This window comes from Genypterus blacodes, unplaced genomic scaffold (assembly GCF_046128005.1).
Source record: "Genypterus blacodes isolate CSIRO-AG114 ecotype Tasmania unplaced genomic scaffold, CSIRO-AGI_Gbla_v1 ptg000053l_1, whole genome shotgun sequence".
Classification (NCBI taxonomy): Eukaryota; Metazoa; Chordata; class Actinopteri; order Ophidiiformes; family Ophidiidae; genus Genypterus; species Genypterus blacodes.
This window is the reverse complement of record NW_027466865.1, coordinates 4,953,751-4,970,000: the sequence shown is the minus strand read 5'-3', so window position 1 is coordinate 4,970,000 and position 16,250 is coordinate 4,953,751. Positions and strand designations below refer to the sequence as shown.

General features: G+C 41.8%; 1 protein-coding gene across 2 annotated transcripts in view; it reads right to left on the bottom strand.

Moving 5' to 3' along the window:
- Positions 1–11,513, bottom strand: part of gak (cyclin G associated kinase) — a 20,352-nt gene extending 8,839 nt beyond the window's left edge. The window contains exons 1-13 of one of the 2 annotated variants that reach the window (XM_076150680.1): positions 11,161–11,513; positions 8,692–8,753; positions 8,360–8,419; positions 7,282–7,396; positions 6,866–7,008; positions 6,528–6,653; positions 5,733–5,822; positions 5,486–5,621; positions 5,254–5,366; positions 3,587–3,665; positions 3,323–3,352; positions 2,529–2,646; positions 47–96 (exon numbers count right to left, since the gene is read on the bottom strand). In XM_076150680.1, the coding sequence (XP_076006795.1) occupies positions 47–96; positions 2,529–2,646; positions 3,323–3,352; positions 3,587–3,665; positions 5,254–5,366; positions 5,486–5,621; positions 5,733–5,822; positions 6,528–6,653; positions 6,866–7,008; positions 7,282–7,396; positions 8,360–8,419; positions 8,692–8,753; positions 11,161–11,302 (1,264 nt within the window). In that variant the 5' untranslated portion in view covers positions 11,303–11,513. The remainder of the gene's footprint in view (positions 1–46; positions 97–2,528; positions 2,647–3,322; positions 3,353–3,586; positions 3,666–5,253; positions 5,367–5,485; positions 5,622–5,732; positions 5,823–6,527; positions 6,654–6,865; positions 7,009–7,281; positions 7,397–8,359; positions 8,420–8,691; positions 8,754–11,160) is intronic. The other variant, XM_076150681.1, reaches the window with a different exon arrangement.
- Between the last annotated feature and the right edge of the window lie 4,737 nt (positions 11,514–16,250).

Sequence of the window (16,250 nt, the reverse complement as noted above, 5' to 3'; positions counted from 1 at the left end):
TGGCTGACCCCATTATTAAATGGAGTTAAGGTAGTATTATGCACACCTGCTACTCTGGAGGTGATGTATGAAATATCCAGGTCTCCTTTGGCGTAGCTGTTAGAGAAATCACAAACGGTGGGATCATGAATGCAACATGCATGCACAATAATAGCAGGGAAATCACACATCAACATTAAAAAGGTGGACTAAAGGTTGGGATAGTACACACAAGTCATGTAACTGGAAACAGCCTGGTAACAACTCTGGTCTTTTGAATCAATGTTGATCGGCGTTTCAGGAGGTTTACGACATGCATAAATATGGATAATTTCCAGCATTACCACAGTGAGATTTAACCAATTTAATGCCAGGCTATATTTTGACGAGGGAAGATAATACATTTGTGACAGATTGGTCAAAAATGTGCATGCTAGCGCTTGTTGTGAGTGCATAAGTGTACTTGGCATAAGATGGAGGTGAGGTTATTGACTCTGCTGCATTTCTTGTCTAGTGATTGATTTAGTACATTGACTGCTTTGGAATTCACAGCAAAAACATACAAAATTATGCAGGAACAAATCACTGATTGATTATCACTGGCTGTAGATTAAAATCTTTAGATGTCATTGTTTCTGTATGGAGTTAAGGCACACACAGGGACGCTTGTTAGAACAGAGAAGGAGCCACAATGGTTGTTTAGTATGCAATGGAAACAATAAAACTTTTGATCGATTATTCATTCATTCACTCATTCATTCTTTGGGCTATGGGCGAGGCTGTTGGTAAGACCTAAAACCTTCAGTTATTACACAAAAACCTCTCAAAGGTTTAATGAAACTAGACTTAGTGCTGGTCGTTTCGCTTGATTTTATTGTGTTTACTGATTATTTAGCAATTATTACCCCCTTCCTCTTCACTCCAGCTTAGCTACTCGTCTGTCCGCTCAACCCACTCACTCTCCACATTCGCCCAAAACATTTACTCGATGTGTGCCGTTAGGTTCAGCAAGCTGTGACGACAGACACAGCACAGCAAAAGACTCGGGATGTTTGTCCTAAATTAAAACACACACTATAGGAACACACAGAGAGCAGCTCATGAGCTCGAGTCTTCACTGACCCATATTTACCTTGGGTTGCTAGGTGATGGACACATAGTGGGACCATGAGGGATTGGGACAGAGAAAAGAAACAAAAAATAAACAGAACAACCACCAAACAAATGAAATCAATGGATCAACCAATGACAGATTGACCAAACTTCAACCGGTGTTGACAGATTGGCCTTTGAAAGGAACACTGTGCAAGTTTACAAGTTTGCTTGCTTTTATTAGTCAGCAGTGTCCAATCTGTAATATACTTAACAAGCCTTTTTCTTACTATCCACTGACACATTGGGACACTATAGGAGTTGATGGGTGTTTGCACATACAGTACAGTATATGCAGTGGACATTATGGATTGTGTCAGATGTCATTATATCTTGGCAGCGTCCAAGCAGATTTGCGCGACTCAAAACTGAGAAAATGCAACAGAAAAAGGCAGAGGCGACTGAAAAGGTTTCAAAAGTTTAAAATGACTCAGTCACTCTGAAGTAGATAACACTACGAGTATTGTGTTAGACATCAATGACAACATATCCCACCAGTCAAGTCAATTTGGAAGATTAAAAACATACATTTCGCTAAGGGGTCTGAACCATAACAAACTCCCAACAGAAGAAAAGTAGCCTATTCATCTTGATTAATCAATGTAAATGACGAGGCGTTAGCGTCCAGTCTAAAAGCAGATACACTCTTAGAGGTCGAGCAGAAACAAAACCCTGTGAACTTGTTTCACCTTTTAAGAAAGACGGATGAACCCAAAGTGAAGGTGAAAACTCATTCAATTGCAGATGCTGGAGGCCAATATCAAAGATGCATCCCGTAACAGTGAAGTACACATGCGTCTTTGGACTGAGGGACGTCACCACAATGCATGCTGGTACATGTAGGCACTGTGGGTCTTCATGTTTGAGCTACAAACTCATGTCTTTTTCCAACATGAATGCTGCAGAGGAGCTGATCATTTTAATGGAATATGTCTGAGCACCAGTTCAGACTGGATACACACATAATTTGCAAAATGCTCCTTTAATTAAGGTTAATATGGGGGGTGGTGGGTTGACATGCACTGACACACAGAGGATTTGACATCTGCATTTGATTGCGATGGAGATTGGGCTATGATGACAAATCATGGCAGACTTGAGTGCAACACAAGATGGTTTGATGTCATTTAGTAGTAATCTAACCTAAGGCACTACAGCCATTGAAATCCCTATGTGTGTATTGTACCCATCACCATCGCCCATGTTTGCTTAGTGCTCACCAAGGCAAACATGCTAATGGCTTAGAACTTTAACTATGCAGCCAATGAAAAGAGTCTCAGCTGTTGCGTTTGTGAATGAATCACAAACAATACCAGCTGTATGTTCAGGTCAATTAAAATCCACGAAACCTATAAAACAGTAGGTGGGACCTCAGAAACGACGCTGCAGGACCTTACCTGGCTACTGACTGGATGACCTTAGAGGAAGTGTCCTTTATGTTTGTCAGGAAGCGTTCTGTCCCGCCCCGTAAAATATCCAGGATGCCACTGCCCGACTGATCAGGATCAAACACCCCTAAGGCATCATGGGAAAGGAGGGACATAGAGAGACAGAAAGAGAAAGAGACAGAGACAGAGAGAGACAGAGAGAGAGACAGAGAGACCCAATCAACTTGCATATTGTTTAGGCTTTAGCACTGATTGTGGTTTTAAGCAGGATCACGTCATCGGGATGAAAAGTACAGTTAAGCCACTAATCATTGTTAAAACAAATCTGTGAGTTCATTCTGTGTGTGTCCAGGTCCGATTGTTATGAATGCGTACATGGCTTCAGTCGTTTTCCTCACAGAGTCAACACATTATGTCTTCACCAGATGGTTGAAAGGCTGTGCAGAAATCCTATTATTGGATGTAACACGAGTACTATGTGTGTGCGTGTGTGTATGTTTGTGCAAAGTGGTCATGGTGTGTGTGCATACGAACAAGAATGTTGGGATAATCAATTTTTGCTTGATGGTTTTAGAAAACAATAAAATATGAAAACAAGCCTATCAACTTTTGAGGAGCTAGCCAGGGACAAATACATTGCAACCTTTATCTTGTTTTGTTCAGTGTAGCAGGTGAGCTTAAGTCCTTATAGCTGAGGTTAGTAGGTTACAGAGGGACTGGAGAAGTGTGTCCCCTCCAGGAAATCATGATTTTAGCAGATGACAGATCATGTTTTTTGTTAAGGGACGTCTTTGTCTACTTACCAGCAGCTGTGGAAGGGAAACCTTCCAGAGCTGAAAAACAAACCTTCATTTGTTTTTCAAAATCCACTTGGTTGACACAATTATTACAAATATCTTGTGAACAGGATGAGAACAACGTACAACATCTCAAAATATTCCCTCACCTGCTCGAGAATGTGGAGCGTTTTTTTGAGTCTAAAGGTTTCCGGCTGTGACCTCATTCACTCAAAACAAACACACAAACAAACGCAGCATTCTTTGCTTTTGTTCCAGCCAAAACCTTACCTGCGTTGTTGTGGAGGTTGTGTGCCTGTGCGGGCGGCGGGGCTGCGTTGTTGCCGAATCCTCCGTTCTGCTCCAGCAGCTGTAGACATTCATAGCCGTCAAACATGGGACGCCAACCGTAGTAAGTACTCAACAAGCTCATTGTAACAGACAGGTCAACAATAGCAACAGCAAAAACTTGTGATAAATCTGTCCGATTGAGCGTTTTTTCGAGTCAGTGACCGGGTCGAATGAGGGAAATGATGCGGGAAAAACCAAATCACATCTCTGCAACAAGGAAAAACACAGCTTGGAAGAAGATTGTGGTTGATCAAAATCCTGTGTTGTTCCCAAAGATTCCCAAAGAGTTGGGAAAGAGTTGGTAGATCCAGAGCACAGAGCCAAGGAAAAACAAGTCATTTAAGCAAAGAGCCTTGATGATGACTGTGGATGAAGACTGGAGTGTCTGCGTGTGTGCGGTATGGAGCCACTCTGCCTCTCCCAGCATAGCGCTCTACATCTCCATATGTCTGTGCTGCAGGGAGAATGAGGATTACAGTCTCCTTATGTGCAGCAGGGAAACTCCTTCTTAACTCTAATCAGATCAGCACTCACAGCCACATGCGCCTCCACTCTGCACTCGTTATGAAATATTAATATGAATGCTGCACGCTCACATTTGAATGGCACATCCTTTTGTGTTCTTCGGCTTCAACTTTGAATTATTGGCTGTAAATATTTTTTTCTTGAGATGTAACGGAATAATTTCGCAACCAAGACATTTCTGCTTAAAATAAGATTTACATCGGTCACAACTTTGGTTTTGGATTTGTTCACAACACAAGAAGCCATCATGCTTGTGTTTACAAGCAGCACACTGGAACTTTAGAGATATTTGGAATATGATGAATCTTGGGATATGTGGCGCACTGCAGGTGGGCAAAAACATTAAATTCACCGCCATACAAGCGCTGCTGTCCTACTGAACCGGATTTCTCTGATCCACTTTCAAACTCTGCCTCTCTCTCTCTGGACTCTTTGGGGCACATTAGGACCACGCCAGCTGGGAAGAGAGGAGCCTAGGAAGGAGAAGAGTGCTTCCTTTGTGCCTGCTACTGTGTGTTTCCGTGTGTGTGTGCGGCTGAGCAAGTATAACCACATCAGCAATATGAGAGTATGCATAAACACAAGCAGAGGAAGCCATGCGGTCGGCCTTTCAAGAGCCTCTTTACAGGCAGACACACTGTGAGCGTTCCTCTGAGGCTCAACAGACCTACTACTTTGCTCCAGAATACAAATATTTTGTTGACTTATTAAAACCCTCGAGCCTAAAAGGTTTTCCCTGGAAAACAAAGTCAACACCGACTCCTAATGTACATACAATGGACAGTATGATTTATGAGGTAAAATGTGGCACATGCACCTTCTCATCTGATTTGCCATTCCTCTACACATTTACAGAGAAAGAGCTACATTTACCTCCTTCTCAGCGGTTATATTCCCTGAATCCACAATCAGTTTCACAGTAAAGACAAAGTTCAGGAGCACAGAAATTGTCGCACAGCGTGTCATTAATCTTACTTTAATACCCTCTCATTTTTGATAACTTGGCGTTTTTCCCATAACACGGCGTTTTTCCCATAACACAGCATTAAGACAAGCACACACACGTTATCACAGACGCCCACCTCTGTAATGGGTGACTTGGGGTTGACGTTACGTGCTGCTGCGATCTCCTGGAGCTGGTTGACTAGCTCTGTGATGGTCAGACGTTCATCTGGATTTACCTTCAACATGGAACCTGGATAGAGGGAGGAAGAGGCAGAGAAATATAGAGGATAACAAAAGTGTGAGGCAGACATTTATGGTAATGTGATTTGTGACATATTTGAAGCAAACACAGGGGAGGAGAGTACGTACGTATGAGGTCGTGGTATACATTATACTTCACATCGTTCTGAGGGATGGAGTATTTGCCGTTGACGATTTGCAGCTTGGCACCGTCCTCAAATGGGTGCTGCTTAAAACACAACAGGTAGAGGATGCACCCCAACGCCTGCATGGGAGACAGGAAAGACAAATCACAATCAGAATAATCTTTCAGGCCACTTTTCTTTTGAAATAACTGATTTTAAGTGAACCATAGATGTAGGAAAAGAGCTCTGACCCAGATGTCCTGTTTCTCGTTGATGGGGAAGTTGGAGTACAAGTCGATCATCTCTGGGGTTCGGTACGCTGGAGTGGTATTCCTTGTGATCTACAGACAAATAGAAAAAGCTCAATCAAGATGAACTTCGGGGGAAAATCATCTCAAATCCTTTAAACCACCTGTTTGTATTGTGTGTTTTGCTCAATAGGAGCTGCCTAAGGGACATGCTGCTTATTACATTTGGAAAACATATCTGGAGTCCTGCACACTAAGGTCATCTGGGGCAAAGCCTCTGTGTGTGTGTGTGTGTGTGTGTGTGTGTGTGTGTGTGTGTGTGTGTGTGTGTGTGTGTGTGTGTGTGTGTGTGTGTGTGTGTGTGTGTGTGTGTGGTTATGGCACAAATATAATTAACCTGATTGATTTTTGCTTCCTGGAGTCATTAACTCAATCAGAGGTGTCTGGTTTCAATCCAACACGGTGACGCCATTCTCTCTACTGAGCCTCTTAAACTGTTTTTTTGTTGTTGAGAGTAAAATATGATAATCAAGGAACAGGATAATTTCCAGTAATCATGCAGCCTGATAAAGGCGTCACATCTTGTGCGACAGGAGATGAAAGATGACAACCTGTTGCTTTCTCTGGACAAAAAGATCCAGAAATTAACCCAAGCTGAGGACACACAAGCTTTCTTATGAAAAGTATAATGACATACTCTGCAAAGCATTAAAAAATACATAGAAATCACAATACATTTAACATTAAATGCTGATAGAATAAAGCCAATGTTTTGAATAGATGTGTGTGTGTGTGTACCTCATCCTCCACCATGGACCTCTTCTGAGCTGACCAGCTGTAATCTGGGTAATGTGCCAGTGTGGTCGCGCTGCCAAAGTCACACAGCTTAATGGTGCCCTGGTTGCTAATCAAGAGGTTCTCAATCTGCAACATGATGAGATGGAAGCAGCCGGCGTGTCAATTCACATTCAGTCAATACTTCATGACAATATCAGAGTTCACACACTTGCATTACTTATTCCATTTTGTTCATGTATTCTGCATTGTGTTTTACTTATATTTCCCACAGTCCATTAACGCATCATTCATTCGCCCAAACTGGTGGCTGAGGACAGAAGACACATTGCCGCACCCACCTTGAGATCTCTGTGTATGATGGGAGGCTTCTGTTTGTGCATGTGCTGCACGCCGCGGCACGTCTGGTAGAAGGCTTTCAGCACCGTGTCACATGACATCGGCGCCCTCTGTTCCACCCGCTTGATGAAATCCACCAGCTGACCTGCAGCACAAGACAAACAAATGATTATAAGAACTTAAGAATGTCAAATTCATCACTCAGCAGGGATGGGGTCACATTTGTAAATGAACACACAGACGGGAAGTAGAGCAGGAAGTGGAGGGACTGGGAAACTGTTTCATCGTCGGTCTTTGTCAGTTACTAGGAAAAGCTGCTGACCGCTCAGCTTTATGCAACTTAGTTGAAATCAGGAAGGAATGATTCAGAAGGGAAGGAAACGGCAGTGTGTGTGTGTGTGTGCGTGTCTGGACTGACCTTTACACAGCTCAGTGAGGATCAGAAACTCGGCCTGTCCAGTGTCAGACTCGTCCTTGCTGATGGAGGCGGCGGAGCAGAACTGAACCATGTTGGGATGACCAGAAAGCTTTTTCTACACAGTCAGTAGGTGAAGGAACAAAAACACCACCATGATGCGACACACACAATGTTAAACACAAACCACTGATCCCTTTGTGGTGTGATAATACAGCGGGTGTGATGCACTCTGCTGCCCAGACTGAAGAGATGCCAGATGCCAGATACCAATATTGACATAAACACTTTTTTTTTGGCAAGACAAAACTGGACTTGTTTTGATAATATACTAACCTAAAGAGAAAGAAACACATATACTTTACGCTACTGAATCAGCATCAACTTAGTTGTTGCATATTTGCATATTTCCAACAGGTTTGGACCACAATCAAGATTCTGAAAATCAATAAAAAGGCCTAACCATGCGAATGTTACATAATCTATTAATGAATTCCTGGATCTGCTTCTGGATGTCGATTGGCAGCAATATTTCATTGGCTCATAACTTTTTTAAGTCACCTTGCCAACAAACAAAACAGCCATCAGGTGCAGTAATGAAAACATCTGGATCAAGTATCAATCTTCAATATAAGATATTAATAGCCTTCAGCCATATTCTGGAATTCTGATGAATAAAAGATCAATCCTCCGAGTGCTCTCTTCCAGAACAAGAGCTATTGTGTATCCTGTTCATGCCTATAGCAGGCTGATGCAATATGTTATCTTGTTTTCAAACAGGAAGTGACTAGTAGGTTTCAGGAATCTCAAAAGCAGAGAAAAGACAGCATGTCGCAACCACAATGTTAATGTGACTATATTATTAGTGCTTTTGTGGAATTATGAGGTGATGTTTGTCTGTATACTACATAAGTCCAGATAATTACAGTGTGCCTGAGAAAGCTGGAGATGTTCTCAACACGCCTTGTGAGGTGACGGTTTGAGGCGAATCTCGACTTTGTCAGCCGATCTGGAAGCTGTCTGCCACGCTAACAAACACACGTGTCTCCTTTCAGAGTGTCCTTGTCATGAGAAAGGATACCATGAAGCACACTTCCTGTATGATTTCCTTGTTCTTCTCCTCCTCATTGGACAGCAGTCTCTGAAACAAAAGAACACGTGCATTTGCTGGCTGATATTCCGTGATCATGCAAGGTCACGCCTTTCATCTCCAAATCGAAAACAGAAGCCTGAGGAGAAGACCCAGACATTGCATATGGAAGGCGTCTTGTTTTCTACCATTCCGCTTCATCGATGCTGAAAAAGGAAGCGGCACCAGGCTCGGCTCTACTTCAGCCTCATGCACTGATATCTTGGCATATTTGCAAGATAGCAGAGCGACTGAACAGACATGCAACAAACTGTGTAACTTACTTTGAGCGCGTAGTCTTTACCGCCGCTCATGTCCTGGGCTTCATACACAAAAGCAAATCCACCTAGGAGGAAAAGAGAGAGACAACCAAATGTCACAGAGAGTGTTAATTATAATAATAATGCTGTGATGATAAGTAGATGTGAAATGTGTGATACAGCATCAGTCTCCGCTGAAAACGCCTCGTTCTCTCCTACTTCAGTTATTGATTATCTGTCTCGCACAGAATGACGCGTCCATCTCTGAACACTTCTAACGTACACACACTTCATTCTGCTTCTCTGTAGCTAATGTGCCATTTTTAAAGCCTGAAAGTGCTTCATCTGCTCCGTAGATTTGTCTCGTGTGAAACAATAGATAGACAGGACGATCAATAGAAATTGCAACATTTATCAGAATAATTGCAGAAGCAGCAACAAACCAAATACTGTATCTTAGTCTATGAGTCACTTGCAAATGTAACCAATCTCTGTTCACAGCTACACGCATATAGTAAAACTTCAGTGTGACGGGGGTACAACCTCTAGTAAATGTGTACGTGTAGATCACCAAATAAACAAGGCCAACACAATGTCGCCGTGGTGATGAGTTAATTAGCTACCAGCCTTATTTGTTCTTGGCTGCTGGATGAAACCCTGAGTGAAGCCTCAGGATTGCAATCTTTAAAGCTTTATTTACACAGCAAGGATTGACCTGTGTGTACAATACACTTCATTTTCCACACCCCGATTTTCCGAATCTGCCTGGGATTCAAACCAACAACCTGCCACATGCTAATGTCCAAACTTGAAAAAGCCACAATTTAAAGCCGTAAGTGTTGATTTTAGATTCACTCCACTTCACTCATGACTAATTAATGAATGACAAAGTGCTTGTCACCGTAGCAACCCGTTCAAAAAGAGACACAAAAGCGTAGAAAAAAAAAAATTACAACCACTCCAGGTTGAGTGTAGCGAAAAAAAATCCACTTTGTTGCGAGAAGATAATGAGTTCCTCACAAACGAGTACAGAGCCTGTAGCTGGGAAACCGAGCTCGATTCCACCATGACGACACTGAGCGTCTGCTGGCAGATAGCCCAGGAGATAGACGTTGGCCTAACTAGTTCAAGTCACGACCATCTGATTGCAGTCATCCATTGTGTTCCCTCATCAAAGGTCTTGGAGCAGAATTTCAAACAGCATGAGAGGAGAGTTACAGAGCTTCAAATGATCTCCATTTTACTCTTGGCTGCAAATATAAAGTCTTACAGTCTCTTTAAACTATTCTGCACCCATCCAGCTCATACTGACAGAGGAGCTGAGAGATTATAGGTCAAGATGGAGGACTACCTTCTGTTTTGGCAAGTCAACCGCTGCAGATGTGTTTGCAAAAACACATCTAAAGAAGGACTTGTTTTGCTATTCATATTCATATTTTCAACAGATCTGAATATTAACATTAGTGTTATTAGAGAATGACATTTGGCTGCAATGTATTAAGGACATAATTTTCTTCTGGATCCAGATCATAACAAACATAAACAAATACTTATTTGAGGACAAATGTGTCACAATGGAGTGTTTTGGTTTGGGGCAAAGGTGGCAGGACAATGAGTACAGATGTGAGCATGTCAGCAACCCACATTCTGGTGGGTGCATGTATGTGTGTTCGTGTGTTGCCATCCCATAATAAAAGTGCAGTTAAGAGCAACCACAGCAACCTGTCCTGAGGTTAATGAGTTTGACATCTGCATCTATGACTTACTTGAAAGAACAGATACAATTAACATATTTTTTAATTATATTGCCGGTAAAGTAGCTGTTTTTTTCATGACTGAATGAGGTTGACCGTCTCATATAACAAGCACGTTTGTTGAAAACACCCAAAACAAGAACCTGGAGAACACGCTGTTCCCACAAGCCTTTGGAATGACGAGGAAGAGGAGGACCACTGGACTGGAGCCTCTCAGCCCCTTATCAAGTGTCACAGCGAGATCTGCAAGTCCTCCAGTTTAGCTGTAATGTAGCGAAATTAAACCAAATGTGTTTTTAGACAAACTGCTTGATTGCGTAAGAGGCTTCATGGGCATGATTCAGTTCTACCACAAAACCCATAGCTGCCTTTGCCTGTTGATCCGTGTTGTTTCTTGACGCGTCACTAATTCGACCTGGTGTGCGCCACAGTAAATATGTGCTTGTGTGATGTTAAAAGTGAAAGTTTGCATATGTTTGTGTGTCAAAGTTGTGTCAAGAATGGCCCATGTGGGTACGCTTTACCTCACTACACACACGCGCATACACACACACACACACACACACACAGGCATACGACAAATGCTGCGGGATTTGTTTGGTTATACACACAACAACAAATGACCAGCTGACGTTTGTGCTATTCTCTGTCATTTGATGCTAGTTGTGTTAGCTACTTCAGCTAGCTAGCCTGCCGACAGACGATATCAACACCGATCTGTCGCTCTGCGCCGTCTCACCTTCCGCGATCACCCTCCGAATCCGCAGCTTTATGTCACCGAGCTCAACCATTTGTCCGACGAAGTCATTGTGATCCCGGCCTGCCGCTCCGGACGAGCCGGGCCCGGCAAGGAAATCCAGTGCCGACTGGAAGAGGGACATCTTGTCCTGCGCCCTCAGAGGTTCGATCCACGCGTGGGAATGATCGGTGATTCCCAGCAGGACCGGGAAGGGGAGGGGGGAGAAAATAACGCTTTGGTGGAGTTGGACTATTATAAAGGCTGAGAATGAGGCGATACGAGTATTTCCCCAGAAACAAACATCTTCCTGCTGCTAGGCTGACGAGGCCGCCACAATCACCACGGCTGACTTCCGGGAGGGGTGCTGACGTCACGACACGATTCACTTTGTCATGTGATATACAACGAACACTTCTCAAACCGAACAGACAACATGTGCAGACCTGTCAGGATCAATAAGATGGATGTACAGACAGACAGGCAGGCAGGCAGGTAGGCAGGTAGGCAGGTAGGCAGACAGACAGACAGACAGAAAGCACGTGCAGACCTGTCATGATCAATTAGATAGATTCTTGAATTATTGATATGTGGCACTACCCAGTGGCTTATTTTGTTAATGCAATGACCTCGCTTGAGGTATTCAAGTTTCAATAATGAAACATCCAGCAAATAATGTAATAATAAATTGTGTAATAATACTGCATTATTTATATCAAAACAAATATTCATCGCATATACAGTAAATTGGAATATTTAATGCTGCTGAGATTTTATGTCACTGTATTATTCTCTCTGGAAAACAGATCCAGGCGTGTTTCACATACTGATACTCACAGCTAGGTGTCAGCCAATGCAATGCAGCTTTACACTACCAGCCAGTGAGTATGAGTGCTCGAACTGTTCAAAGTTGCCTTTGAATCAACAATGCTCATTCATTTAAGCCTGATAAGTCAGTGATTTAGCCAAGTAAACAGGCAGGTCAGGTCTCTCACAACTATAGATATCAACGAATGCGCTTTAATGCAAAGAAGTATATCATTATTTCACAGTAGTATTTCATTGCATTTTCTTCTTCTTCTGTATGACGGTATAATAACAAGTTTTTACAATGAGAAACCTGAGTACGTGTGACAATATCCTGGACGCAGTGTGAGAAAATGGGAAACGTCTATTTGTACGAGTAGTTTGTAAGTAGTCAGCGTTTGCTACATTTGTGGGTACATTGAGAAACAACATTGTTTTGTGTCATTTGATCACTATATCATGATTACACACACACATACACACACACTCACACACAAACTCACTCCCCATAATCTGATAAGGAATACAATAGTTGTATTTACAGAAAATAACTAATTTGGGTACTCAGATAACTTGCATTTGTGGAACTCAACGGTCCCTGCCACAGTTACCATTCGTCATTAGGAAACAATTTGTCCGAACTTTCAAAATGAAATCTCTGGAAACTGAGATTCAAATTAAGTTTAATCCTAACCATATGTGTTCATCAGATAGCCCAGGAGAATCCAATACACATATGTTTAAGCCAACAGTTAGGTATCTGCAAGGGTAATGAGATCACCTTCCAGTGGCTGCACACAGTTGCCATCTTCTGTTTTTATATATTCATCCTCATAGTTCTGAATACTCCAGAGAGATTGAGAAAAACAAGAACATTTAACTATTCACATTTTCCTCTTGATGTCCTCTTAAGAAAAACTTCTCTCCCTCCCTTTCGGTTCCAAGTCTCATTTTCTTTTCCAGCCTCTTGCTACTGAAAATGTTTGTAGTACCGGTAATCAGAATATTGGTACTGTTACTCTTATGTGCTCATGATGGCAATCTATGAAATTTGTCTTCTACTCCATCGCTGTCAATTTATAATTTATAATATAATCATCAGCTAAATATTAAGAATGTAATACAAAATGACAGATAGCAAAAATGTTATACAAGCATTTTTTTCTCTGAAAGGAAGGAAATCAAAGGCACGGCCACAGCTTGTATCAAAATGTAACTTTTTGTCTTGATTGCTAGAGATGTGACGTTAGGGGGCAGAGCCAGAATGAACAGATACAAAGTTACCTGCTGGTAGACTGAGACAGAGTCCATTCCAGGTCAGCTTGAAAGTCTGAATCTATAACCATCAGCAATGCCAACAGCTCAGCCCAGGTGTACCTTGAACATGGTTGCAACATAACTGTGTTATTTGTCATTGTAAAGGAATGATCACCTAAACCAAACCCAAATATTAGTGGTATTATCAAAACCCTACACCAACTCCTACATTTACACCTTTATCAATATGTAGCTATAATCACAGTGATAAAGGCATTAGCCAGAATATCATGAGTGCTGTAGTTGATAAGGTGGTATTAACTGGAAATCAGACTGCCAGGAGTGACAGGAGAGTGTAGTGACTCATGTTGATCTCAGTGGACCCAGACACATCACGCTGTATTGGATGTCAGCCTCATTGTTGTTGCAATCTGGACTCTGGGTCTGTAAGCAGCCTCTCTGATACAACATTACAAAACATATACAGGTGCAGCTCAATAAATTAGAATAGTCTTCCCCATGTTGTGTAGCCTCCTGAACCAGACTAAGAGACAATTTAAAGGCTCAGGAAACCTTAGCTGATTGAGTGTGACAATGTGAGTCTACAATATTGAACATTTTCCCAATATTGAAATTTTTTCGAGATACTGAACTTTCATGAGCTTGTAAGCCATAATCATCAAAATTAAAACAAATAAAGGCTTGAAATGTTTCACTTTGTGTGTAATGAATCTATAATATAGGAGAGTTTCACTTTTTTGAATTCAATTACTGAAATAAATGGATTTTTCCACCCTATTCTAATTCATGGAGCTACACCTGTAACATAACACAGGTTACAACATTTTTGTTAGCATGTGGTCAATTGCTTGTTAGTTACAGAACTAAGCAGGGGGGAATTTTAACAAATCAGTGATGTGTGTCTCTTTCAATAATAAGGACACCACAGTTCAATGTTGGGCGTAGCTGATGATTGCAGAGATTGCAATGTCACAAGTTAATGACACAGAAACAACTGCAAGAACTACTGCATGTCAAGGTGTGTCTTTCATAAAATCAAACTACTAAAATGAATCATGAATCACGGTTGCAGGGTGGGAATGTCATTAAAAGAGAGGTTTAATGTATAGGTAACATAATTTGGAATAAGGCAGACAACACGGAATGTGAGTTCTAAGCTTGAAAAGTGCCCCAGAAGGGTCATTCCATCAAACCCTGAGTGAGTCGATTGTATTTGGAGGCATCGGACTTTGAGGACGGCCGTTCTCTCAGCTCTCTGATTGGGCACACCTCTAAAACATTCACACTTTCTCGCTGTTTCATTGGCTGATGTGAATTGCTTGAAGCAGCCTGAAGCAGCGCGCCATTGGTGTAATGACACGCCTGTCTGTCTGGAGCGACACGCCCCCAGCATAGAGCGATGTGTCGGCTGATGTGGAACCAGCCTGCTGAGGACCAATCAAAACGCTTCATTTTGACGGACAAGTTTTCCGCTGTGCACGAGAAAGCCTACGATAAATTGCGCGTACACGAGTGGGAGACGTTCAACACTTCCACTGCGTTCATACGCAACATTCCTACCAGCGTGTACGAATTTTAAGCTTAAATAGCTTACAAGTTGAAATCATTTCAAACACATCTGTAAACATAATCACAGACACACTGTTGAATGCACAAGTATTATGCTGAGTGCATATACATGTATATTTCTTTAATTCATATTTTTTATTGAAGAAAGCATTCTACATGACAATGAGCATAAAACATGTTGAGGATAGGTTGATTGGGACCTTGGCAATGTGATACACGTGGACAAAATGTGAAAAGACCAGAAAACGGGGCCTCAAGGTTGTGTATACCCGTGTTGATGATGATGAATAATTGTGTTCTGCACCAAAGAGATATTACTGAGGCCACATTGTCACATTCTGTTAGTTGGATCCATGTATGTAGCACATTGCCATTTACAGATTATTTATTTATTTTAACTGTATATAACTACAGGAGGGGAGAGAGACAGAGAGAGTTAGAGAGAGAGGAGAACTGAAATTGTGAAGAGAAATTGGCTGTGTAATGTGCATGTTAATTAAGACAGTAGCATTACAAACAGCTGCACTGGATATTTCTGCACTGGAGTTCAATTTGGTTCAAACTGCACATGAAATGGATTTTTACCATCTGCCATTCAAAGGGATGTATTAAAAGTATTTGTTTAACTCACTGACATTTTTATAAATAGTGGATGTCTCATATTATAAATTAAACTGTGAAACTGAAACTTAAACAAGAAATTAGACAAAGTGCGATCTGAGAGTTGAATAGGTTATGTTTTAGATAGAAAGACAGACAAACAGGTGGATAGATCAATCATTCTCTCTCTGGGCACTGGTGCCAGGTAATGTACTGCACATAGTTAGTTCACAGTTATTTGATATATTTTGAAGCAATGTATGTGCCCATGAAATAATTGAAAGTATGGATGTTATATGGTATGATATATGGTAAAGCACCATGGATAGAACCAGACTAGGTGCATCCATTTGAGGGGAAATCCATCCACGACTGACCACTAACAGCAGGTTTAGGCCAGTTTCCAACATAGAGGACACATTATGGATCAGTTTATTCAGTCTGTTATCGTGAACAGTTGAACAAGTGAGAACCACATTACTCAGTAACCGTAAATGAGATTAATATCAAGATGTAAAATGAGGAATTCTGATTAAAACAGCATATGTGCTGTACTGTGCAGTCAGCTCAGATGCATTGGCAACCACCTTAACCTACTGAGTGAGACAGCCTTCTAATAGACGTATTCCTTGCAGATGCTTTCATTGTGCAAAACATCTCTTAAACTAAATTAAAATCGAAGAGAAACCAATCACTCAAGCAAACACCATTATGAATCCCCTTGAAGTGATTTATCCAAGGTCTGCTATAATTTAGAGGTGACAGACGCGTTTGCGCTCTTGAACGCAGCTTGCCCTCTTGCGTCATGACGTCGGGGCGTGGCCTGCGAGCTGAGCCCG